The following is a 27,800-nucleotide window of genomic DNA, read 5'->3' on the forward strand; positions in this document are numbered from 1 at the left end:
AATTAATTTGGATTTCAAATCGCCCCTTAACCCCTCTGTGACCTTAGACGTACTATCCCGTCGAGGTAACCTGGGCCTATCTGACCCTCGACGGGATAGTACGTCATAGCCGATCGGCCGCGCTCACGGGGGGAGCGCGGCCGATCGCGGCCGGGTGTCAGCTGCATATCGCAGCTGACATCCGGCACTATGTGCCAGGAGCGGTCACGGACCGCCCCCGGCACATTAACCCCCGGCACACCGCGATCAAACATGATCGCGGTGTACCGGCGGTATAGGGAAGCATCGCGCAGGGAGGGGGCTCCCTGCGTGCTTCCCTGAGACCCCCGGAGCAACGCGATGTGATCGCGTTGCTCTGAGGGTCTCCTACCTCCCTCCTCGCCGCAGGTCCCGGATCCAAGATGGCCGCGGCATCCGGGTCCTGCAGGGAGGGAGGTGGCTTACCGAGTGTCTGCTCAGAGCAGACACTTGGTAAGCCTGCAGCCCTGCACAGCAGATCGCAGATCTGGCAGAGTGCTGTCCACACTGCCAGATCAATGATCTGTGATGTCCCCCCCTGGGACAAAGTAAAAAAGTAAAAAAAAAATTCCCCACATGTGTGTAAAAAAAAAATAAAAAAAATATCCTAAATAAAGAAAAAAAAAAAATTATTCCCATAAATACATTTCTTTAGCTAAATAAAATAAAAAAAACAATAAAAGTACACATATTTAGTATTGCCGCGTCCATAACGACCCAACCTATAAAACTGCCCCACTAGTTAACCCCTTCAGTAAACACCGTAAGGAAAAAAAAAAAAAAGAGGCAAAAAACAACGCTTTATTACCATACCACCGAACAAAAAGTGGAATAACACGCGATCAAAAAGACTGATATAAATAACCATGGCACCGCTGAAAACGTCATCTTGTCCCGCAAAAAACGAGCCGCCATACAGCATCATCAGCAAAAAAATAAAAAAGTTATAGTCCTGAGAATAAAGCGATACCAAAATAATTATTTTTTCTATAAAATAGTTTTTATCGTATAAAAGCGCCAAAACATAAAAAAATGATATAAATGAGATATCGCTGTAATCGTACTGACCCGACAAATAAAACTGCTTTATCAATTTTACCAAACGCGGAACGGTATAAACGCCTCCCCCAAAAGAAATTCATGAATAGCTGGTTTTTGATCACTCTGCCTCACAAAAATCGGAATAAAAAGCGATCAAAAAATGTCACGTGTCCGAAAATGTTACCAATAAAAACGTCAACGCGTCCCGCAAAAAACAAGATCTCACATAACTCTGTGGACTCAAATATGGAAAAATTACAGCTCTCAAAATGTGGTAACGCAAAAAATATTTTTTGCAATGAAAAGCGTCTTTCAGTGTGTGACAGCTGCCAATCATAAAAATCCGCTAAATAACCCGCTATAAAAGTAAATCAAACCCCCCTTCATCACCCCCTTAGTTAGGGAAAAATAAAAAAATTAAAAAATGTATTTATTTCCATTTTCCCATTAGGGTTAGGGTTAGGGTTAGGGCTAGAGTTAGGACTAGAGTTAGGGCTAGGGTTAGGGTTAGGGCAAGGGTTAGGGCTAGGGTTAGGGTTAGGGCTAGGGTTGGGGCTAGGGTTAGGGCTAGAGTTAGGACTAGGGTTGGGGATAGGGTTAGGGCTAGGGTTAGGGCTAGGGTTAGGGCTAGTGTTACGGCTAGTGTTAGGGCTAGTGATAGGGCTAGGGTTATTGCTAGGGTTAGGGCTAGGGTTAGGGTTAGGGTTGGGGCTAGGGTTGGAGCTACAGTTAGGGTTGGGGCTAAAGATAGGGTTAGGGTTTGGATTACATTTACGGTTGGGAATAGGGTTGGGTGTGTCTGGGTTAGAGGAGTGGTTAGGGTTACCGTTGGGATTAGGGTTAGGGATGTGTTTGGATTAGGGTTTCAGTTATAATTGGGGGGTTTCCACTGTTTAGGCACATCAGGGGCTCTCCAAACGGGACATGGCATCCGATCTGAATTCCAGCCAATTCTGCGTTGAAAAAGGAAAACAGTGCTCCTTCCCTTCAGAGCTCTCCCGTGTGCACAAACAGGGGTTTACCCCAACATATGGGGTATCAGCGTACTCAGGACAAATTGGACATCATCTTTTGGGGTCCAATTTCTCCTGCTACCCTTGGGAAAATACAAAACTGGGGGCCAAAAATAAGTTTTGTGGGAAAAAAAAGATTTTTTATTTTCACGGCTCTGCGTTGTAAACTGTAGTGAAACACTTGGGGGTTCAAAGTTCTCACAACACATCTAGATAAGTTCCTTGGGGGGTCTAGTTTCTGATATGGGGTCACTTGTGGGGGGTTTGTACTGTTTGGGTACATCAGGGGCTCTGCAAATGCAACGTGACGCCTGCAGACCAATCCATTTAAATCTGCATTCCAAATGGCGCTCCTTCCCTTCCGAGCTCTGTCATGCGCCCAAACAGTGGTTCCCCCCCACATATGGGGTATCAGCGTACTCAGGACAAATTGATCAACAACTTTTGGGGTCCAATTTATCCTGATACCCTTGTGAAAATACAAAACTGGGGGCTAAAAAATCATTTTTGTGAAAAAAAAAAAGAATTTTTATTTTCACGGCTCTGCGTTATAAACTGTAGTTAAACACTTGGGGGTTCAAAGTTCTCACAACACATCTAGATAAGTTCCTTGGGGGATCTAGTTTCCAATATGGGGTCACTTGTGGGGGGTTTGTACTGTTTGGGTACATCAGGGGCTCTGCAAATGCAACGTGACGCCTGCAGACCAATCCATTTAAGTCTGCATTCCAAATGACGCTCCTTCCCTTCCGAGCTCTGTCATGCACCCAAACAGTGGTTCCCCCCCCACATATGGGGTATCATCGTACTCAGGACAAATTGGACAACAACTTTTGGAGCCCAATTTATCCTGATACCCTTGTGAAAATACAAAACTGGGGGCTAAAAAATCATTTTTGTGAAAAAAAAAGGAATTTTTATTTTCACGGCTCTGCGTTATAAACTGTAGTGAAACACTTGGGGGTTCAAAGTTCTCACAACACATCTAGATAAGTTCCTTGGGGGGTCTAGTTTCCAATATGGGGTCAATTGTGGGGGGTTTGTACTGTTTGGGTACATCAGGGGCTCTGCAAATGCAACGTGACGCCTGCAGACCAATCCATTTAAGTCTGCATTCCAAATGGCGCTCCTTCCCTTCCGAGCTCTGTCATGCGCCCAAACAGTGGTTCCCCCCCACATATGGGGTATCAGCGTACTCAGGACAAATTGGACAACAAAGTTTGGGGTCCATTTTATCCTGATACCCTTGTGAAAATACAAAACTGGGGGCTAAAAATCATTTTTGTGAAGAAAAAAAAAGGAATTTTTATTTTCACGGCTCTGCGTTATAAACTGTAGTGAAACACTTAGGTGTTCAAAGCTATCAAAACACATCTAGATAAGTTCCTTAGGGGGTCTACTTTCCAAAATGGTGTCACTTGTGGGGGTTTTTAATGTTTAGGCACATCAGGGGCTCTCCAAACGCAACATGGCATCCCATCTTAATTCCAGTCAATTTTGCATTGAAAAGTAAAATAGCGCTCCTTCCCTTCCGAGCTCTGCTATGCGCCCAAACAGTGGTTTACCCCCACATATGGGGTATCGTCGTACTCAGGACAAATTGCACAACAACTTTTGTGGTCTAATTTCTTCTCTTACCCTTGAGGAAATAAAAAAATGGGGGCGAAAAGATCATTTTTGTGAAAAAATATGATTTTTATTTTTACGGCTCTGCATTATAAACTTCTGTGAAGCACTTGTTGGGTCAAAGTGCTCAACACACATCTAGATAAGTTCCTTAAGGGGTCTACTTTCCAAAATGGTGTCACTTGTGGGGGGTTTCAATGTTTAGGCACATCAGGGGCTCTCCAAACGCAACATGGCGTCCCATCTCAATTCCAGTCAATTTTGCATTGAAAAGTCAAATGGCGCTCCTTCCCTTCCGAGCTCTGCCCTGCGCCCAAACAATGGTTTACACCCACATATGGGGTATCAGCGTACTCAGGACAAATTGCACAACAATTTTTGGGGTCCATTTTCTTCTCTTACCCTTGGGAAAATAAAAAATTGGGGGCGAAAAGATCATTTTTGTGAAAAAATATGATTTTTTATTTTTACGGCTCTGCATTATAAACTTCTGTGAAGCACTTGTTGGGTCAAAGTGCTCACCACACATCTAGATAAGTTCCTTAGGGGGTCTACTTTCCAAAATGGTGTCACTTGTGGGGGGTTTTAATGTTTAGGCACATCAGGGGCTCTCCAAATGCAACATGGCATCCCATCTTAATTCCAGTCAATTTTGCATTGAAAAGTAAAATAGCGCTCCTTCCCTTCCGAGCTCTGCTATGCGCCCAAACAGTGGTTTATCCCCACATATGGGGTATCGTCGTACTCAGGACAAATTGCACAACAACTTTTGTGGTCTAATTTCTTCTCTTACCCTTGGGGAAATAAAAAAATGGGGGCGAAAAGATCATTTTTGTGAAAAAATATGATTTTTATTTTTACGGCTCTGCATTATAAACTTCTGTGAAGCACTTGTTGGTTCAAAGTGCTCAACACACATCTAGATAAGATCCTTAGGGGGTCTACTTTCCAAAATGGTGTCACTTGTGGGGGGTTTCAATGTTTACGGACATCAGGGGCTCTCCAAATGCAACATGGCGTCCCATCTCAATTCCAGTCAATTTTGCATTGAAAAGTCAAATGGCGCTCCTTTCCTTCCGAGCTCTGCCCTGCGCCCAAACAATGGTTTACACCCACATATGGGGTATCAGCGTACTCAGGACGAATTGTACAACAAATTTTGGGGTCTATTTTCTCCTGTTACCCTTGGTAAAATAAAACAAATTGGAGCTGAATCAAATTTTGAGTGAAAAAAAATTAAATGTTTATTTTTATTTAAACATTCCAAAAATTCCTGTGAAACACCTGAAGGGTTAATAAACTTCTTGAAAGTGGTTTTGAGTACCTTGAGGGGTGCAGTTTTTAGAATGGTGTCACACTTGGGTATTTTCTATCATATAGACCCCTCAAAATGACTTCAAATGAGATGTGGTCCCTAAAAAAAAATGGTGTTGTAAAAATGAGAAATTGCTGGTCAACTTTTAACCCTTATAACTCCGTCACCAAAAAAAATTTTGGTTCCAAAATTGTGCTGATGTAAAGTAGACATGTGGGAAATGTTACTTATTAAGTATTTTGTGTGACATATGTCTGTGATTTAAGGGCATAAAAATTCAAAGTTGGAAAATTGCGAAATTTTCAAAATTTTTGCCAAATATTCGTTTTTTTCACAAATAAACGCAAGTTATATCGAAGAAATTTTACCACTGTCATGAAGTACAATATGTCATGAGAAAACAATGTCAGAATCGCCAAGATCCGTTGAAGCGTTCCAGAGTTATAACCTCATAAAGGGACAGTGGTCAGAATTGTAAAAATTGGCCCGGTCATTAACGTGCAAACCACCCTTGGGGGTGAAGGGGTTAAACACATCAAATCGCCATCAGTGTGTTATTCACAACAGTTGCTGATTCACAGCAATCATTTTTAGTCTTTTGTCAAATCAAAATGGATTTATTTATTTGATTATTTGTTTTTTTACAATGTACTAATATAGATGTTTTCTAAATTAGTTATTTGTGTTTTTTTAGATTGCAAATTTTTCTTGTTTAGCTGTTTTTAATTATAAGGAAGAATAAATAGTTTGAGTTCTGTATTCAAATGGTAGTAAAGAGTCATGGGGGTGGATCTACACCTATGAATAGTCAAGCTGTCATGTCAACTTTCCAACATGATTGATGCCCAAGATGCTGAGTATATCATCATAAACTGTCTCTAAGGTCAAAGGAGGGAGATGTACTTCGCAGGGCTTCATCTGTGCACTGAATGCCACTGGGGGGCTTGTGATGAAATACCACCCTAAGGGATGTGAATCCACCACACAGGGGAACTAGTCAGCTATACTACCTTAGAGAAGGTATCCACTCCATGACCTTTTAGCGCTATTTGAATACAGCAATTATAGATGCTGTATGGTTCTCTTTTTACCTAAACTGCTTGCAGATAGAAAATCATCAATGCAAATATGTCACCATACTGGATAACAGGAGATGAATGATTGGGGGCCAAAATATTGCTGACAGTGTTCTTTCAAATATGCTTCACTGAAAAGGAATCCGTCAGCAGGATTTCTCCCACCAAACTATACAGATGTTTATGTAGCTCTTTAAAAGACAAATCCAACAATTCCTTTACAAGGCCTGTCCATTCCTCCGTTACTGAGAAATCAGATTTTATTTAATATGCAAATGAGGTTATAGATCTGAAGCCTTTGTCACTTCAGCTCTCTTCCTCATCCAGCGCCTCCTCCTGCTGCTTGACGGACAGCTTCTTTACCGGTAGTCATATATCCATTGAAGCGGACAGTCATGCAGTAGGAGGCGGTACAGTGGAGAAAATAAAACTGGAGTGACGGAGGCTTCAGATCTACAGTCTTATTAGCATATCATTTCAAACGCTGATTTCTCAGTAATGGAGGAACGGACTGACTATGAAAAGGCATTGCGTTTGAAAGAGCTTCATGCACAAATAAATAGTTTCGGGGATGAAATCCTGCTGACAGATTCTCTTTAAAGGGATTCTCCAGTTTTGAAAGTCCATAAACTCATTTTCATAAGCCCTAAAAAGGAAGTAGAGTTTGTAGAGAGTAGTCAACAGATCAGGATTTTCATCTTGTAGTTAGACTATAGAATTCATAGAGTATCTTCGGACAGGTTCATTGACTTTATTTTCCTGTACTACACATATGGACAAAATTGCTGGTACCCCTCATTTAATGACAGAAAAACCCACAATGTTCACAAAAATAACTTGAATCTGACAAAAGTAATAATAAATATAATAAATAAAAGATCTATGAAGATGAACAAATGAAAGCCAGACATTGCTTTTCAACCATGCTTCCACAGAATTAAAAAAAAAAAAAACTCATGAAATACAGGAACAAAAATGAATTGTTATATTTTTAAGTTTGATTTTGTGATTTTAACTCTCTATTTCAGCATCATCATGTGATGGACAGTTTTTATTAACTGGAGATTCTGGGACTTTTCATTCCAAAAATTTCCCCCACCCATATGAGCCAAACCTGTCGTGTCGCTGGATAATAAGGTATGTGTCCATACACATTGCTGTGTTTACAATGATATGTTGAAACAATATGATAGATGCAAGAGCTGTATTGTCTCTATTAGGCTTTATTTTAATTTACATTGTGCCGCCTGTTTAAATATGGGAAAGCACAATGCTCCATACAATGGAAACCAGACTAAGCTATTGACTTGGTTCTGGTCAGGTTTGCATAATTTCAACTGCTGAAATAGTGCTGTATTCTCCACATCTTCATCATTCATCATCACCAATGTCTTGATTGACATTTATCAAAATGTTGCCAAAAGTAGGGAATTTAGAAAAATAAATAAAAACATTACTTGTTTCATAAACTTCCTGCCACTGCAAATTTTCTGCTCTGTTGCTCCTCACTGGCTCTGTAGTGATGTCATAGTATCCAAAATTCAAATGACCACTGTAGCCAATGACTGATGGTGATATTTACATATATGGCATGACACTGCTGGGGCCGTTGGCTGTCTATAGTGTCAACTAAATGAAACCTAAGATAAAAACAAAATGAGCAAATACTCTGTACCAAGTAAATAAGTAGCAATAGTATATTTAAATAACATAGGGTACTTAGCATTGCTTTGATAAAAAAATGTAAAAGCTATCCCACCACAACAAGGCGTACCCTAATCGGGACAGTACCTAACTTGTGTAGTTCAATTCACTATGTGTCTACAGATGTAAAAATAGATAAGGGCAGGGTAGGACCTGGGTTCAGACTGTTCAGACACCTGCTCATGGAAAGTTATACACTGTGTTCCAAATTATTATGCACAAAGAGTTTAGGAGTGATAAGGTTAGAATTTTTTTGTTTGTCATTTAAACTCATTGATGGTGATGTGTGTCAGGGCTCTTTATATCACTGAAAGCAATTGCAGATACCTGTGCACATTAGTTTGGCAGGTGTGTCCAAATAAAGGCAAGACTACTTAAGAAGGCTGTTCCACATTATTAAGCAGCCTACATTTTTTGCCAAAATGGGAAAGAAAAAGGATGTGTCGGCTGCTGAGAAGCAACAAATTGTGGAGTATTTAGGTCAAGGCATGACTACAATCAACATTGCCAAGACACTTCATCGTGATCATCACACAATCAAGAAGTATGTAGCTGATTCCCAGCACACACGTGTGCGTGCTGATAAGGAAAAATTGAGGACCCTTTCCAACAGGCAATTGCATAAGGTTAAAAGAGCAGCTGACAAAATGCCTTGTTATAACAGCAGACAAGTTTTTGAAGCTGTTGGTGCCTCCAACGTCCCCAGAACAACAAGATGCAGGGTCCTTCAGAGGTGCGTAAGCCATCCTGTCGACCACCTCTATCCAATGCACACAAGCAGAAACGGCTCCAGTGGGCCAAACGATACATGAAGACTGACTTTCAAACTGTTTGGTTCACCGATGAGTGCCGTGCAATGCTCGATGGTCCAGATGGATGGAGTGGAGGATGGCTGGTTGATGGACACCCCATGAAAACACGGCTAAGGCACCAACAAGGAGGAGGTGAAGTAATGTTTTGGGCTGGAATCATGGGGAGAGATTGTCGGCCCCTTTATGATCCCTGAAGGGGTAAAGATGAACTCCATAATCTATGTGGAGTTTCTAAAACAACACTTCCTGCCATGGTTCAAGAGGAAGAACCGTGCTTTCTGCAGCAAGATCATTTTCATGCATGATAATGCACCGTCTCATGCTGCAAAAGACACATCTGCATCTCTGGCTGCTATGGGCATAAAAGAGGACAAACTTATGGTGTGGCCACCATCTTCCCCTGACCTCAACCCCATTGAGAACCTCTGGAGCATCATCAAAAGGAGTGTCTATGATGGTGGGAGGCAGTTCACATCTAAGCAACAGCTCTGGGAGGGTATTCTGTCCACATGCAAAACAATTGAAGCAGAAACTGTTGTGAATTCCGCTCTTGGGCTCCCTCCAGTGGGTGTAAGTGGCACTTTTGTGAGTTCTGCTCTTGGGCTCCCTCCGGTGGATTTAAGTGGAACTGCTGCTCCTTGGAGTTAGCAGTCAGCAGCTGCTTCCACTGATCATCTATTCTGGCTCTGCTATTTATCCTGGCTCTATCCTTCAGCTAGTGCCAGTTGTCAAAGGTTCCTGCTTGGATTCACATCTCTCTTAGATTTCCCTGATGTTCTGACCTGTTCAGCAAAGATAAGTCCTTGCTTTGTTCTTTGCAGTCCACATTTTGTGGACTTTCTCGTTCAGCATTTTCTATGTTTTTTCTTGTCCAGCTTGTCAGTATGGATTTATTCAGTTAAGCTGGAAGCTCTGGGAAGCAGATTTACCCTCCACACCTTTAGTCAGGTGAGGAGATTTTTGTAAACTCTGTGGTGGATTTTTCTAGCTTTTAATACTGACCGCACAGTATTCTGTCCTATTTTATCTATCTAGCTAGACTGGCCTCCTTTGCTTCATCCTGGTTTCATTCTGCGTATGTCATTTTCCTCTCCACTCACAGTCAATATTTGTGGGGGGCTGTCTATTCTTTGGGAATTTTCTCTGAGGCAAGATAGCTTTCCTGTTTCTATCTTTAGGGGTAGTTAGTCCTCCGGCTGTGATGAGGTGTCTAGGGAGTGACAGGAACATCCCAAGGCTACTTCTAGTGTTGTGTTAAGCACAGGAACTGCAGTCAGTACAGGTACCACCTCCTCCAGAACACGTCCATGTTGCGCCTAAACCAGCAGTTCATAACAAGAAACCATCCAAAAACTGACAAATTCAATGGACGAGAGAGTTCAGAAGCTTCTTTCGAACAAGAGGTCCTATGTGCAAATGTAACATCACCTAGAATAAAGTTTTCACTTGAAAACTGTTTGATTTCATTTTGTAATAAGTAGTGTTGAGCGATACCGTCCGATACTTGAAAGTATCGGTATCGGATAGTATCGGCCGATACCCGAAAAGTATCGGATATCGCCGATACCGATACCCGATACCAATACAAGTCAATGGGACACCAAGTATCGGAAGGTATCCTGATGGTTCCCAGGGTCTGAAGGAGAGTTTCCTCTCCTTCAGGCCCTGGGATCCATATTAGTGTGTAAAATAAAGAATTAAGATAAAAAATATTGATATACTCACCTCTCCGGAGGCCCCTGGACATCACCGCTGGTAACCGGCAGCCTTTTTTGCTTAAAATGAGCGCGTTTAGGGCCTTCCATGACGTCACGGCTTCTGATTGGTTGCGTGCCACTCATGTGACCGCCACGCGACCAATCACAAGCCGTGACGTAATTCTCAGGTCCTAAGTTCCGAATTCTAGGAATTACGTCACTGCTTGTGATTGGTCGCATGGCGGTCACATGAGCGGCACGCGACCAATCAGAAGCCGTGACATCATGGAAGGTGCTGAACGCGCTCATTTTAAGCAAAGCAGGCTGCCGGTTACCAGCAGTGATGTTGAGGGGCCTCCGGAGAGGTGAGTATATCAATATTTTTTATTTTAATTCTTTATTTTTTACATGGATATGGATCCCAGGGCCTGAAGGAGAGTTTCCTCTCCTTCTGACCCTGGGAACCATACACTGGGAACTTCCGATTCCCGATACCACAAATGTATCGGATCTCGGTATCGGAATTCCGATACCGCAAGTATCGGCCGATACCCGATACTTGCGGTATCGGAATGCTCAACACTAGTAATAAGCTGATAATGCTTATAACTTCACAATTGACCACTTTTTTGCTCAAAATAAAAAAAAAAGGTTGAAAACTCTGCTGTGCATAATAATTTGGAACATGCATTTTGAGTGTTTATTTTTTATTAAAAGATACTGTTTTCATAGGCAGTTTGTTCCAAAACATTGCATTTATACTAGAATAGTAGATGACTGGAAAATAACAATGACTGCAATTCAGATAGGTAATTTAGAGAAAATATGAGGAAATATTATTTGCATAATAATTTGGAACACAGTGTATAAACAAAATGAACAACCCAAAAAAGGGAAGCCATGCCCCCGTTTGTACAAAGTACAAATAACTAAACCAAAACAAAAAATTGAGCCAGAAGATATGTTGGGATTAGTGCAATGCATAGGTATGCTTTCACTATGTGGCCATTTAACAAACAGAACCTGAGATAAAACAAAATGAGCAAAAACCCTGCCTAAGTAAATAGTAATAGAATATTGAGCCAGAGTTAGGCACCGTCTCGATTGGGCACACCTTGTTGTGGTGGGATGGCATTTACTTTCTTTTTATCAAAACAGTGTTAACTAACTAACTATCCTATGTTGTTTCCATGTGCTATTACTATTTATTTACATACCACAGGGTATTTGCTCTCATCTTACTTTCTGTCTGTTAAATGGCTACAATAAATGCACATCTATGCATTTTAACCAACAAGACCCAATTTCTTTGTTTTAATGTCAATTAAGTGAAGATGAATCATGATGAATGTCGCTGCACAAAACCAGTATTTAACCCCTTCATGACTTCATGACCGGAGCTTTTTTTTTCGTTTTTGCGTTTTCGTTTTTCCCTCCCCTTCTTCCCAGAGCCATAACTTTTTTATTTTTTCTGTCAATATGGCCATGTGAAGGCTTATTTTTTGCAGGACAAGTTGTACTTTTGAACAATACCATTAGTTTTACCATGTCGTGTAACAGAAAATGGAAAAAAAATTCCAAGTGCATTGAAATTGCAAAATTAGAGCAATCCCACACATGTTTTTTTGCTTGGTTTTTTTGCTACATTCACTAAATGCTAAAACTGATGTGCAATTATCATTTTATAGGTCATTACAAGTTCATAGACACCAAACATGTCTAGTTTCTTTTTTTATCTAAGTGATGAAAAAAATTTCCAATGTTTGCTAAAAAAAAAAAAATTGCACCATTTTCCGATACCTTTAGTGTCTCCATTTTTCGTAATCTGGGGCCGGGTGAGGGCTTATTTTTGTGCACCAAACAGGCGTTTCCAATGATATCACATTTGTGCAGATATGTTCTTTTGATCACCCGTTATTGCCTTTTAATGCAATGTTGCGGCAGCCAAAAAACGTAATTCTGGCGGTTTGATTTTTTTTCTTGCTACGCCGTTTAGCAATCAGGTTAATCCTTTTTATAAATTGATAGATCAAGCGATTCTGAACATGATGATACCAAATATGTTTATGTTTGATTTTATTTTGATTGTTTTATTTTGAGTGGGGCAAAGGGGAGATGATTTGAACTTTTATTTTTTTTATTTTTTTTCATATTTTTAATCACTTTTTTTTACTTTTGCCATGCTTCAATAGCCTCTATGGGAGGATAGAAGCTGCCATAAATTGATCAGCTCTGCTACATAGAGCGATGCTCACATCACCTCTATGTAGCAGAATTACTGCATTGGTATGAGCGCTGACCACAGGGTGGCACTCATAGCAATCCGGCATCAACAACCATAGGGGTCTCAAGGAGACCTCTGGGTGTCATGCCAAAGCACCGATGCCCCCCAATCATGTGCCGGAAGTCAGCAGTGCGTGTGTTTCTGGCCCGATGGGCCGGACAGCAGCATTTAACTAGTTAATAGGCTCAGGCAGATTACAATTCTGCCCGCTCCTATTGCGGGCACATGTCAGCTGTTGAAAACAGCTGACATGTCGCGGCTTTGAGGTGGGCTCTGGACCTATGAGGGCTTGTTTTTTGTGGGACAAGTTGTAGCTTTGAAGAACAACATTGGCTTTAACATATTGTGTACTGGAAAACAGGGAAAAAATTCAAATTAAGATGAAATTGTAAAAAAAGTGCAATTCCACAGTTGTTTTTTTATCATGTTCACTAAATACTAAAACTGACCTGCCATGAGATCAATACGAGTTCATAGACACCAATCATATATAGATTCTTTTTTATTTAAATGGTGAAACAAATTTCCAAAAAATGGTGAAACAAATTTTTTAAAAATAGCGGCATTGTCCAAGACCTGTAGCCTCTGTAGCCGCTCCATTTCTTCGGGATCTGGGGCTGGGTGAGGGAAAATTTTTTGGGCATCAAGCTGTTGTTTTTAAGTAAAGGAAAGAAAAAGAAGGGTGTGGAAGGCAAGGATCACCAGTAATAAACAAAAATGTCATTTATTGAACTTCAAAATGACAAACAAGACAATAAATTCATTTAAAAAGAATTAATAAAGCCAAATAGGCTAAGGGTGGATAACAACTGGGGGGCCATATAAGGACCCTTCAGACTCCTCTACTGTGTGCATCGGGGTGTGCTAAAATATTGCACACCATAGAAACTTAGTCTAGGGAATACAGTATATATATCCTGAACTTGACAGTACAAGAGAATGCAAAAATTCCTAAACCATTACACCCCTTAGCAAAAAGATAATACCTTTAAGAAAATAGGAAGAGTAGAGGCAGGTGTGGGTTTATCCCAGAAGTAAGGAATACAAAATCACAAATGGAAGGATATGAAAGAGAACAGGTAAGTAAGACTGTATTTGACCTGTTGATTGAGATATTTGAGGAAAGGTCACCCGTCACGTCATGGTATATGGAGGAGAGGAAACCAAGCTGTTGTTTTTATTGATACTATTTTGGTGTGTATTCGATCTTTTGATTGTCCGTTATTGCATTTTATTGCAATGTAGCAGCGATAAAAAACATATTCTAACAATTTAGTTATTTCTTGTTATGCTGTTTGGTGATCGGGTTAATCCTTTTTTTATATTGATAGATTGGGCAATTCTGAACGTGGCGATACAAAATATGTGTATGTTTCTTTTTTTATTGTTTTGAATGGGGAAAAAGGGGGTTGGTTTGAACTTTTATATAAATATTTTTTAAAACTTTTTTCTACTTATTGCATGCTTCAATAGTCTCCATGGGAGACTAGAAGCCGCAATACTTTTATCACCTGTACTACGCACAGGTGATGTTCTGATCTGTGTGTAGCAGAAATGCTCACTTATGAGCGCACATAGAAATCTGGCAATGACAACCATAGAAGTCTGCTGCAGACCTTTGGTAGACATGCCATCCCATCGATGACCTGCAATCATGTGATGGGGTCACTGATGGCCAGAATTAGTGATGCGCTTCCTATAAGCACGAGTTAAATGCAGCTGTCAGAAATTGACAGCGGCATTTAACTTGTTAACAGCCATGGGTGGATTGTGATTCCACCCACGACTGTTGCGGGCACATGTCAGCTGTATAGATCATCTGTCATTTGCCCGGAAAGGTGCGGGCTCAGCGCCGGAGCTCACACCAAACAGGGGGAGTCCGACGTGGGCGTACTACTACGCCCAATGTCAGAAAGAAGTTAAAGGAAACATGTTAGAAATTTTAGGCTCTCCACCACCCAAATCATTTATTTGACTGTGTAGCCTCTTACAAAAATAAGCTATTTGATACATTTATGACCCCAAGGTGCTCCACCAGCAGTGAGAAATGACATTTTGAAGTTGTGTCTGGAAGTGCATTGGAGTGTGATGATGCTCTTTGAGCTTCTCAGTTTTAGCTTTCACTCACACTTTCATATAAAAAATCTGTCCCAATCTTATCCAGGAGAGTCGGACAATTTTTTCTCATTGGTCATCCGTGTGAGTTCCGTATGCAATCTGTTTCTCACAGTAAAATCTATTAATATTTTGCAGGACCATTTACAGTTTCCTTAGCTAAAGAATTGTAATGTATTCATAAAATTCAGACGCCATACAGATGGTCCACACGGTATGGAATTTTTTTTTCTCATACTCTGAAATTGCAGCATGCTGCAATTTTTTTCTCATGCCAAATACAGCTGAGAAAAAAATATACAAATCTGCAGCACCTCATTGAATAACATTGGTCCAAGTGCAAAATTTTTATCAGATTGCACTGCTCCGATATATACACAAGTGTGAGAGAACCCAACCCTAATGTTCTGTTCGGGTCATAGTGACCCGAACAGACTTTTGCGGCCCTGTAGATTTTTTTCTGTAAGTCTATAAAACTTGAGACTCCTTGACTTTTCCTCATTTGGGGGGACCTACCTATGAGTATTTTTTATTTTATTTTTTTTTTAGTTTACTTTTTGCTACACGCAAAAAGTTACACTTGTTGTGTTCGGGTCATAGTGACCTGACATCGTTTTTTACAGCTGTGAGGCCATATTTTCAGTGAAATAAAGGAGTTATAACCTCAGTTGGGTCTATTTATTGCATCTACTATTGTATATCAATTGATTTATTTCCTAAATTATTTCAATGGGGTCGTACATGCGCTCTACCGGGGGTATGCATTGAGATCTGCGCACCATAAAAATGGCTTTATATTGATTATTTTTGGTGCGCAGTCTATTCTAAAATGTAGAGTGCATCCGGAGAGATCACTAGGTGTGCACTACACGTGTATATTATGCGCAGAGCGGACTGCTCAGAACGCGCTGTCTAAGACATTTTTTTTTGTAAAGCTGAGCTGTAAAGTCTTGCAAATAATTTTTTTTTGCTAAGTAAGTCTGTCTTCTTGGCTTATCTGCTTATTTTCAGAAGGGTTCTTATCTTCTCTGCTCTTATCAGTACACATGTTTTGTTTTGTTTTTTTACAAAATATGTGTAGTTTTCTATTTTCGTTTTGCTCATTGATCTGTTTTTTCAGAGTAAAAACAAAAAAAAAAGATTTCTAGTTCATTTTTCTTTTTTTTTACTACCAAACATGTTCACAAACAGTCTAGTAAGCAAAAAGTATAAAAAAAAATGGAGTGAGGCCATGTGCACACGTTCAGTATTTTTCGCGTTTTTTTCGCATTTTTTCGCTATAAAAACGTGATAAAAACGCGAAAAAAACGCTTACATATGCCTCCCATTATTTTCAGTGTATTCCGCATTTTTTGTGCAAATGTAGCCTTTTTTTCCGTGAAAAAATCGCATCGCGGAAAAAAAAGCAACATGTTCATTAAAATGCGGAATTGCAGGGGATTCCGCACACCTGGGAGTCCATTGATCTGCTTACTTCCCGCACGGGGCTGTGCACACCATGCGGGAAGTAAGCAGATTATGTGCGGTTGGTACCCAGGGTGGAGGAGAGGAGACTCTCCTCCACGGACTGGGCACCATATAATTGGTCAAAAAAAAAGAATTAAAATAAAAAATAGTCATATACTCACCTTCGATGTCTTCCCGCCTCTCCACTGCACGCTGTCGCTTCGGTTCCTGTAGCTGGTGTGCGGTGAAGGACCTGCCGATGACGTTGCCGTCTTGTGATTGGTCGAGACCGGTCATGTGACCGCTCACGTGACCGCGACGTCATGGAAGGTCCTGCGCGCACACACCAGCTATACGGAACGGACGCCGGTGAGGAGATCAGCTGTCTGCAGGTGAGTATAAGCATTTTTTTTAATTTTTTTTATTATTTTTAAACATTCTATCTTTTACTATAGATGCTGCAAAAGCAGCATCTATAGTAAAAAGTTGGTCACACTTGTCAAACGCTATGTTTGACAAGTGTGACCAACCTGTCAGTCAGTTTTCCAAGCGATGCTACAGATCGCTTGGAAAACTTTAGCATTCTGCAAGCTAATTACGCTTGCAGAATGCTAAAAAAACCGCGAAAAAAACGGAAAAAAAACGCAAAAAAAAAAATGCGGATTTCTTGCAGAAAATTTCCGGTTTTCTTCAGGAAATTTCTGCAAGAAATCCGGACGTGTGCACATACCCTTAGAGTGTCTAAAATCAAGGTTTAATAAGCCGGGTCATGGTGACCCGGAACACTACAAGTGTATAGTAAATGCGAACAAAACAGCAGGGTTAAGCCGGGGTCACACTTGGGAGTTCAATGCGAGAAACTCAGGTATCAAGTCCCGACTCTGCCGCCGGCACTCGGGACCAGAGTTTGCGCCTGCATGTCTTTCTATGCAGCTGAACGTTCCGATCTCGAGTGCCGGGACTTGATGGGAGAGAATCGCGTGAGTTTCTCACATTGAACTCACATGTGTGACTCCCACCTTACACTGTTTCCTATCAAGCAGCACTCTCCCCTTGCTGGTTGACAAGTCACTGGCTGTGTACCAGAGTAGATAAATGACCTGTTAATCAATGAGTCTGCTGCTAGGTAGGGGAACAACTGAGAAGCTGTAAGTGCATCATCTTGCCCCAATGCATTTCCAGGCACCACTTCAAAATGTGAATTCTGGCTGCTAAAACAGTGCTTTAGGGTCATAAATATTTTGACTGGCTTATCTTTTAGCGGGCTAAATAATCATTTTCATGGTTCAGTGGTAGTAAAGCTTCTCATGAGTTTCCTTTAAGCACAGCATTTTTTTTTTAGAAGATTAAGCCTTTTATAAGCATCGCCAACCTTTCATTGGAATAATTAGTGACACTGCTGGTAATGTCAGTTACAAACTGTGTTGCCAGTTGACATATTGAGGCTCCTTCTTAGCAATCGTTGCATACAAGTATTTTATACCTAGATTCTAATTAATAGTAACAATGGGAAATAGCAAGTGTTATGGATAGTCCCTTTAAATAACAATCATTGTACGTAAGAAATGTTATGCAGGGCACGGTTTTGTTCTAGAAATATAACTAGACTGAATCAGTGTTTTAATTTTATTTGTTTTGACATGTGATTTTGTATTGCAATGAATTATTGACGGGGTTTGCTAAATGCTGAACTGCTCTGAGTACAAGGCGGGCTCATGCGAACAGCTTGTAGAACAAGGCACATTCATCCAAGAGTGAATTTTCTTTCAAGTGAGAAACGATACAGAGTCATACAGTTTTCTTCTATGGGACTGATTCATCAAAGTTTGTAAAGTATCTTGCGGTTTAATGATTCAGTCCACGTAATCGCAATGCATGAAATTGATTTAAAGAATTTTTTAGCAGAAGAAAAAAAAATATTCCGTCTGATTCATCTATTTCATCATTTGCCGTGATATTTCTTTTATTGTTAAAACTTTTATCTGAACAAATTTTAGCAGGTTACATCAATCTTTAGACACACGTTCCTAAATATAAAGAAAATTGGAATAGAATAATAATTACATTTTCAAATCTCTATTAGGAAAATCAAAGTTAAGAGGGGTGTCTTCATACCGGACCCTTATTTATGAGTCAAAGTGGATAGAGGAAGTCTGTATATCACAAAGTTCAAGTTTAATCTCAAAGGGCATTGTGTGATGCTTGAAATCTTCTCTTGTGGCACCGCAGAAAAATTCAGCACTTGCTGTTCAAGAAGCACCTCTCCTCCTCCCATCAAAATTGTTCTCCTCTTAATTTATTGCAGTCATGTTATCTAGCATTGTGTACTTACAATTGCCAATTTTCCAGTTCTACCCAGTTAATTATTCTCTTTTCTCTTAGGTCTTTGACATCACATGATTTAAACCAGAAAACTGCTCATTTTCTAATTCTACCCAGTTAATTACCGTATATACTCGAGTATAAGCCGAGATTTTCAGCCCAAATTTTTGGGCTGAAAGTGCCCCTCTCGGCTTATACTCGAGTCACGGTCTGTGGCAGGGTCGGCGGGTGAGGGGGAGAGAGCGCTGAGGCATACTTACCTAGTCCCGGCGATCCTGACGCTCCCCCTGCCCGTCACACTGTCTTCGGGTGCCGCAGCTCTTCCCCTGTACAGCGGTCACGTGGGACCACTCATTAGAGAAATTAATATTCATTTCTCTAATCAGCGGTGCCGGTGACCGCTGATAGAGGAAGAGGCTGCGGCACCCGGAGACCAGCTGTCCGGGGGAAGGAGCGGGACGCCGGGAGCAGGTAAGTATCGCATATTTACCTGTCCACGATCCACACGCCGGGCGCCGCTCTGTCTTCCCAGCATCTCTCCGCTCTGACTGTTCAGGTCAGAGGGCGCGATCAGTCAGTGCGGAGAGACGCCGGGACCGGACGCTGGGGAGCTGCAAGCAAGAGAGGTGAGTATCTTTTTTGTTTTTTTTATTGCAGCAGCAGCAGCGTTATATATGGCACAGATTTATGTGGAGCATCTATGGGGCCAAACTGAACGGTGCAGAGCATTCCATATGGGGCAGCTTTATAATGAGCATCTATGGGGCCAAACTGAATGGTGCAGAGCATATATGGCACAGCTTTATATGGAGCATCTATAGGGCCATAATGAACAGTGCAGAGCATTGTATATGGGGCACAGCTTTATATGGAGCATCTATGGGGCCATAATGAACGGTGCAGAGCATTATATGTGGCACAGCTTTATATGGAGCATCTATGGGGCCATAATGAATGGTGCAGAGCATATAGGGCACAGCTATATAAGGAGCATCTATGGGGCCAAACTGAACAGTGCAGAGCATATAGGAAACAGATTTATAATGAGCATCTATGGGGCCAAACTGAACGGTGCAGAGCATATAGGGCACAGCTTTATAATGAGCATCTATGGGGCCAAACTGAATGGTGCAGAGCATATATGGCACAGCTTTATATGGAGCATCTATAGGGCCATAATGAACAGTGCAGAGCATTGTATATGGGGCACAGCTTTATATGGAGCATCTATGGGGCCATAATGAACGGTGCAGAGCATTATATGTGGCACAGCTTTATATGGAGCATCTATGGGGCCATAATGAACGTTGCAAAGCATTGTATATGGGGCACAGCTTTATATGGAGCATCTATGGGGCCATAATGAACGGTGCAGAGCATTCTATATGGCACAGCTATATATGGATAATATATGGGGCAATAATCAATGGTATGGAGCATTATATATGGCACAGCTTTATATGGAGCATCTATGGGGCAATAATGAACGGTATGGAGCATCTATTTTTATTTTTGAAATTCACCGGTAGCTGCTGCATTTTCCACCCTAGGCTTATACTTGAGTCAATAAGTTTTCCCAGTTTTTTGTGGCAAAATTAGGGGGGTCGGCTTATACTCGGGTCGGCTTATACTCGAGTATATACGGTATTCTCTTTTCTATTAAGTCTATGTCATCACATGACTGAAAACTGCTCATTTTCCATTTCTACCCAGTTAATTATTATCTTTCCTACTAGGTCTATGACATCACATGATTAAAAACAGACAAGTGCTCATTTTTCATTTCTACCCAGTTAATTATTCTCTTTTTTATTAGGTCTATGACCTCACATGATTAAAAACAGAAAATTGCTCATTTTCCATTTCTACCCAGTTATTCTCTTTTTCTATTAGGTCTATGATATCACATGATTAAAAACAGACTAGCTGAATCCTTCTAAGCTCTATGTAGACACAGGAGGTCATTTTTCCCTGCATGACTCATGAGCTACTGCAAAAGTCACTGGTGAGGGGAGGAGGAAGCAGCTGGGTCAGAAATTGAAGAAGTGGCTGACTCATGCAGGGAAAATAAACTTTTTCTTTCTACACAGAGCAGAGAAAAGAGAATAATTAGTTGGGTACAAAGGCAAAGTGAGCAATTGTAAGTACACAGTGCTATATAATATGATGAATGAAATAGATTAAGAAGATAAAACTTTGAAGGGAGTGCTTCTTTAATTTTCCTCGCAATCAACAGCAGAACATTCAGGGTTTTTCAACAATGAGATTATTTTCAGGTGAATGTTCATGCAAAAAGATTGTTAAAAGCAGAAAGTTTCTATGAGCATAAAAATAATGCAAACACAAGATAAAAGTCTGCATAATCCTCTATCAACAGTATAAAAGTAGATAAAGTGGAGGTTTGTAGAGTTTCTGAACTTTGAACCATTTAAAAGGTGTGAAATAAAATGAAGCAAGTGAACAGCAATGTCATTGTGGGCCAATGCGATTTTGCCTGGTGGGATCTAAGTGAATAAGACAACATATGCATATACCCTGAAATTATGATAATGTCATTTATAAAATATGTTGTCAATGTCCCTATAAGTTCTGCTATGTTGTTGTAGTTGTGGGCACCAAGGCACGTGTACACTATTCTTTTAAATTCCTGCATGTGCCCCGTAGCCCTTATATTTTAACACTACCTTATTGTTTACTTTCCATAATTTACAGCGGTTCCATCAGTAGCCCCAGTCGAACTGTTGTTTTCCTAAAAATAAAGTAAATCACCAGCTTGAATGATATGCTAATTAGGTTTATGCAGTCAAGTAGGTGGAGTGGCCGTTATATCAAGTCAAGCTGACCATGGCTTGTTCCCAACCTATGTGACTTAATTGACAACCCCTGAGGACAAGATTATAATGACACTTCCAGTATTTAATCAAGTTATATAGGTAGGAGATCATACGTGAGCAGCTTGATTTGATATGTCAGCCCCACCACATCATTGACCTCAAAGACCTAATAAATAGCAAAAAATCTGAGCTGTCATTAAACTTCTTTTAGTTTTCTAACATAATTTTAAGAGACGTCTGTCTGCAGGTTTCTACTAAGTAATCTGGGAGAAGCATGATATAGGGACAGAGTCCATGATTCCAGCCAGTGATGCCTCACTTAGTTTACTGGGTGCAGCAGTTGTGATATAATTACAGTTTTCTCTGCTGCAGATCTAGCAGAGTTCGGAAGGCTGAACTGTATGCAATCCCACCCGCATGTTGACAGAAAGATGCTAATCAGTTTTGGAGGCATGGTTGGACTAGAAGACACGAGACACATAGTCCTCTAGTAATAATCTCCTGCTGATAAAACACTGACTTTATTGAAACAACAAAATACAACCTAGTAAGTGACACGTCACTGGATTCAGGGTCTCTGCCTCTACATCATGCTGTTTTCAGATTACATAGCAACATTCTACATACAGATTCACTTTAATGTGTTTAATTAATTTAGTAAATACAGTGGGGAAAAAAGTATTAAGTCAGCCACCAATTGTGCAAGTTCTCCCACTACAGCAGTCTGGAAGGTACCTTAATCCATCCCTACTACCCTTTTATCCTCACTCTATGTACTTTATTAAGGGTATTTTTCTTACTCTATGTTATTTTTGTTTTTCATCGCATTTGATTAATTTTATCAAGATGACTATAATTTTACGTATTCTGCCATCATTGTACTTTTCATTTTGTCACCTATGTTTTGTCCTATTTGTAAACAGACTGACGAAGGTCCATGAGGGACCGAAACGTCTCATGTTACTGTGACAGACTGCATTAAAAATATCACTGGATTTCAAAACTAAGTTGAGCTCCAAGTTTTATGTTACAATACCTTGCGCTTGGGAAACTACTAGTGCACCTTCCCAGTTGCGCTGCAATATATTCTATATCATGTTTGATGTGGTGGACAGGTGTCTTTTATACTGATAACAAGTTCTAACAGGTGCCATTACTACAGGTAATGAGTGGAGGACAGAGGAGCCTCTTAAAAAAGAAGTTACAGGTCTGTGAGAGCCAGAAATCTTGCATGTTTTTAGGTGACCAAATATTTATTTTCCACCATAATTTGCAAAATAAATCTTGCCAAAACAGACAAGGTGATTTTCTGGATTTGTTTTCTCATTTTGACTCATAGTTGTGGTCTACCTATGATGTCAATTACAGGCCTCTCTCATCTTTTTAAGTGGGAGAACTTGCACAATTCGTGGCTGACCAAATACTTTTTTTCCCCACTGTAAGTATCTGAAAGATAGAAAATAAAATAAAAGCAGATTAACAGAGATTTTGTACATCCATGGATGAACTTACATCAGAAAAGGCACGTGCATTCCGGGTTCACTAGACTAAGTGACTTCTCCCTATGTTTGTGTATGGTGGAGGAGTAGTCATCTTGTCCTAGGCCACTCTTTCTACCATGGGCTTCTTTTTATCAAACTCTACAGCATTTCAGAGGGAAATATACATGTTTGTCATGCAGGATCCAGTCATACTCATGCTGCCTGTGGTTCAGGCAACAAAAAAAATATGACATGTTCCCTTTATATACATACATAGAGAACCTGCAGCTCCATCTCCTTCCCCCCTCTATTCCTCTAAATAAGCTTTATATATATATATATATATATATATATATATATATATATATATATATATATATATAATTATTATTATTATGAGTATGTTATACTTTTGGTCTTCTGTCACGCTTAGTATATTATTGCAGCCAACTAAAAATCAAGTCTTTTCTAAAACTTTCACATAGTACAGTCATATTTCACATTATGTTCAATATCTTTCCCTTTTGTTGATAGAAGTCTTTGTTTTCATTTCCAGCGTTCGGAATGGCTTTAACATTAAACTTAATTTCACATCTTTTGAGACTAACAATTACATAGACGTCGTAAATATTTATGAAGGTATTGGACCTGACCGAATTTTAAGAGGTAAGTTCTGCGGTTTTCACTTTCAAATTAAATGTCAGACAAAATGCTTCATGTCTGAAATAGCATTATGTTAATAGTTTTCCTTCACAAAGTTTCATTGCACTGTTTTATGCAGATACCAAGTAACATTGAAAGTTTATAGAAGAGGAAAAGTACAAATCTTACAGAACTGTATTCAAAGAAAATTTCACATTTGGCCCAAGACAGCCATTAAAGTGGAAATCCTTTATTAGTAAACCATCATAATAGATTGTCAGCTCATGTGAGCATGTCCCGCATTGTTCTTATTTGAATTATTAGTTTGTACCTACTTCCCTCTGTAATATGAAATGCACATTGGCTTATTGTTGATGACATTATTGCTAGTCTTTTCCTCATTTTTCTGAATTATTATATATAGATCGCTCCGCCTCCCATAAAATGTCCAGAAAGTACGAAACACATATTTCAGTTTTTCTTTTTTATGAAATTTGCAAACATTTCTACATTTCTGTTTTTTTCAGTCAAGATGGGGTACATTAATGAGAAAAAAAAATAACTTTTTTCAAATTGCTGCAATGAAACAAAGAGTGAAAAATTTAAAAGGGTCTAAATACTTTCTGTACCCACTGTATATATATATATTTGTAGATAGATAAGAGATAGATTATAGATAGATAGAAAACATAATAGATAGATAGATAGATAGATAGATAGATAGATAGATAGATAGATAGATAGATAGATGAAAAAAAGAAAGACAGCACAAAAAAAATTGAAAAAAAAAAGGGCTTTAATGCCTGAACGGCGTGGCGACGTTTCGGATATCTTTATCCTTTTTCAAGCTTGAAAAAGGATAAAGATATCCGAAACGTCACCACGCCGTTCAGGCATTAAAGCCCTTTTTTTTCAATTTTTTTTGTGCTGTCTTTCTTTTTTTCATCTATTACCAAAGACCATTTCAACAGTGGTTGGGAAGATGCTGCACTACAGTTTGGTAATGTGAGATGCTGTTCCGATTTTGAACCATATAGATAGATAGATAGATATAAAGATTATATATATATATATATATATATATATATATATATATATATATATATATATATATAATAGATAGATTGATTAATAGATAGATAGAAAGATAGATAGGATAGATTGTATGTGTTTGTATATATACATATATTTTTTTCTTTTTGCAGTGAAATCAGGTAATACTGAGTAAAATTCTAGCATAGCACATCTTAATTAGATGCACTTGGCCAGCTTTGACTAAGAACCAGGAAATGGGTTTACTTTGTGTCATCCTGCTGGATGTTGAGCCAAGCTTCGTGAGTTGAAGCTGGTGAATGACCAGCCAAAATGTGAGATGTAGCTGGGAAAGTCAAACCAGGGTCTCTCTCTCAGAATGGAAACTGCACAGGTCAGTTAGGAAAGCTGTCTGTGTGTTCCACCTGAAGAGTAACGTGTGTAAACAATAGCTTGTTCAGGGTGAAGTGTGCATCGAGATGAACACTTTAGTTTGTGCTGAGAGTTGCTGGAGCTCAGGCTGTAGGTGATACTGAGACTGGTAGGACCGTACCTCTTCTGATTATAAAGTTTGCCCCAGGAGAAAGGACTGTAGTCTGTTCCAGTGAGTCCACACTGACATATGTGATGAGTGAACTGTTTATTTGTTATTACACTTTTGCACCCAGAAGGTGCTCTTTTGGTTTTGAATCCCTTGAAGTTTTATGAAAACAAAAAAATGTGTATGTTTGGTTCAAACTGCATTGCCTGTGCGAATACTACCTATTGCATATCTGAGAGTGTGATTCCCTACAATATATATATATATATATATATATATATATATATATATATATATAACTGTCTAAGGGTTTTTCTGTCTGTCTGTCTGTCCTGGAAATCCCGCATCTCTGATTGGTCGAGGCCGCCAGGCGACGGGCACAGTATCGACGTAGATGTCATAATGGTTGCCATGGCGACGATGATGTCATAAAGGTTGCCTCGACCAATCAGCGACGGGCACAGTCTGCCGCGAATTCTGGAATCATCATTGTCCATATACTACGGTGACATGCATATTCTAGAATACCCGATGCGTTAGAATCAGGCCACAATCTAGTATATATATAATTGTCTAAGGGTTTTTCTGTCTGTCTGTCTGTCCTGGAAATCCCACGTATCTGATTGGTCGAGGCCGCCAGGCCTCGACCAATCAGCGACGGGCACAGCATGGCGACGATGATGTCATAATGGAAATCCCACGTCTCTGATTGGTCGAGGCCGCCAGGCGACGGGCACAGTATAGACGTAGATGTCATAATGGTTGCCATGGCGATGATGATGTCATAAAGGTTGCCTCGACCAATCAGCGACCGGCACAGTCTGCCACGAATTCGCCTCGACCAATCAGCGACTGGCACAGTATTGACGTAGATGTCATAATGGTTGCCATGGCGATGATGATGTCATAAAGTATCAAAAAACAGAAAAAAATAGCGCTGCACAACCTCTAAACTTAGAGCAGATGACATCCAGCCAATTGTGGGTGTATTTTTAGTGAAGTGAAACTTCAGTCACTGGAGGCACTCGCATGAAAAAAGACAATTCGGCATGAATGAAAAAGAGAAAATGCGGCAGCACTCACCTGGTGACGGGTGGTTCAATCCTTCATTGAAGACAAGAAATCCATAACATCGTGTTCACGGCTCGGGGGAGTGCGGACAAAAGGGAGGTGAGCAGGGATCGACAACAGCCGTTTCACGCTATTCCATTGAGACCTGTAGAAGCGCTGGAATAGCGCGAAACGGCTGTTGTCAATCCCTGCTCACCTCCCTTTTGTCCGCACTCCCCTGAGCCGTGAACTCGATGTTATGAATTTCTTGTCTTCAATAAAGGATTGAACCACCCGTCACCTGGTGAATGCTGCCGCATTTTCTCTTTTTCATTCATGATGATGTCATAAAGGTTGCCTCGACCAATCAGCGACGGGCACAGTCTGCCGCGAATTCTGGAATCATCATTGTCCATATACTACGGGGACATGCATATTCTAGAATCCCCGATGCATTAGAATCGGGCCACAGTCTAGTATATATATATATATATATATATATATATATATATATATATATATATATACTATATATAGATATATAAACTGTATATACTAAAAAATACATATATACATGGGTTGTCATTGCTGGAAATAATTTTAAGACAATGAATCGATTGTGGCCACTAAAGACTAATTACGGTCATGAACAACACTTAGCAGATCGTCGGGTTTGTTTCACTTACAGTATTATAATTGGCTGATTATGTCAGGAAATCTGACTGACTGATAATATGGAATCACAGTGGTAAAGAAACCAACCATTATAATAAGAATCAATGATCCCCTGGGTAATTGTGAAATACTCTTCTAAAGTTAGCACTGCAAGTTTCGAAGGATGGGTTTGATTAAATGAAGGATATGATTGATCGAAGGATGGGATTGATTTAAGGAAAATATTGTGGTCAACTCAATATGGGTGCTACAAAAATATCCAATTTCTTATGCAGCAAATTAAATACATAATCCACATCACAAGAACTTGGTGGCCACATATAGACACATATAGTGTATACAGTACATGTCAATACAGAGCATTGCGATATCTGGCTGGCATTCATGCATAAATCATCTAGGGAGCCAAGAATAAAAGTAATTTTAGGTATGAAACAGAAGTTACAGAAACTTGTCATAAAGACGTTTCTCAGCCAAAAAACAGTCTCGCATATTGTATTAAAGGATACTTGCAGCATTCAGTATATCAGCACTAACTGCCACCCTTATCACTGAACTCTATCATTCATTGCAAGAACGTGTGCAAAAAGAAGCCAAGAAAACTGTGGGCCAGACTTCATACTTACCAAAGTACTCACATCTTCCAACTTTGGTACTATCAGCAGCACATAATAAATTGAGAAACATCGCAATGTAACAAATATGTCGAAAAAAGTTGGAATCTTGACCAAACGGTCACCAAAAGGAGTCAGTTTAAAACCAGCAATCCTAAGCACCTTGTTGAGTTGGACATACAATTTACCAAGAGTAATAGAACCCATTAATCAACATTACTACAAGAATCTTGTGGATGGTATTTTTTTATAGACAGATTATCTGTAATATAATGGGGTTGTCCAGGCTTGGGGTACAAGTCTGCAGTAACACTTTGTTATGGCAGTCTTTTGAATCCTCATAGCTCACAGTGTGTATGCTATTAAGGTTCTCCTACAGGGAAGGGGTGGTTTTGACTAAATGTGCATGGCATCACTCAGTACAAGTGAATTGAGCCATGCTGGAGACGTCTAGACAGAATG

General features: G+C 40.0%; 1 protein-coding gene across 1 annotated transcript in view; it reads left to right on the forward strand.

Annotated features, from left to right (window-relative positions):
* The window catches only part of TMPRSS15 (transmembrane serine protease 15), a 399,115-nt gene that overhangs the window by 114,452 nt on the left and 256,863 nt on the right, over positions 1 to 27,800 (forward strand). Inside the window, exons 7-8 of the mRNA XM_077294014.1 lie at positions 7,118 to 7,226; positions 23,341 to 23,450. Coding sequence (XP_077150129.1) covers positions 7,118 to 7,226; positions 23,341 to 23,450 — 219 coding nt within the window. The remainder of the gene's footprint in view (positions 1 to 7,117; positions 7,227 to 23,340; positions 23,451 to 27,800) is intronic.

Source organism: Ranitomeya variabilis, chromosome 3 (assembly GCF_051348905.1).
Source record: "Ranitomeya variabilis isolate aRanVar5 chromosome 3, aRanVar5.hap1, whole genome shotgun sequence".
In the NCBI taxonomy this organism is placed as follows: Eukaryota; Metazoa; Chordata; class Amphibia; order Anura; family Dendrobatidae; genus Ranitomeya; species Ranitomeya variabilis.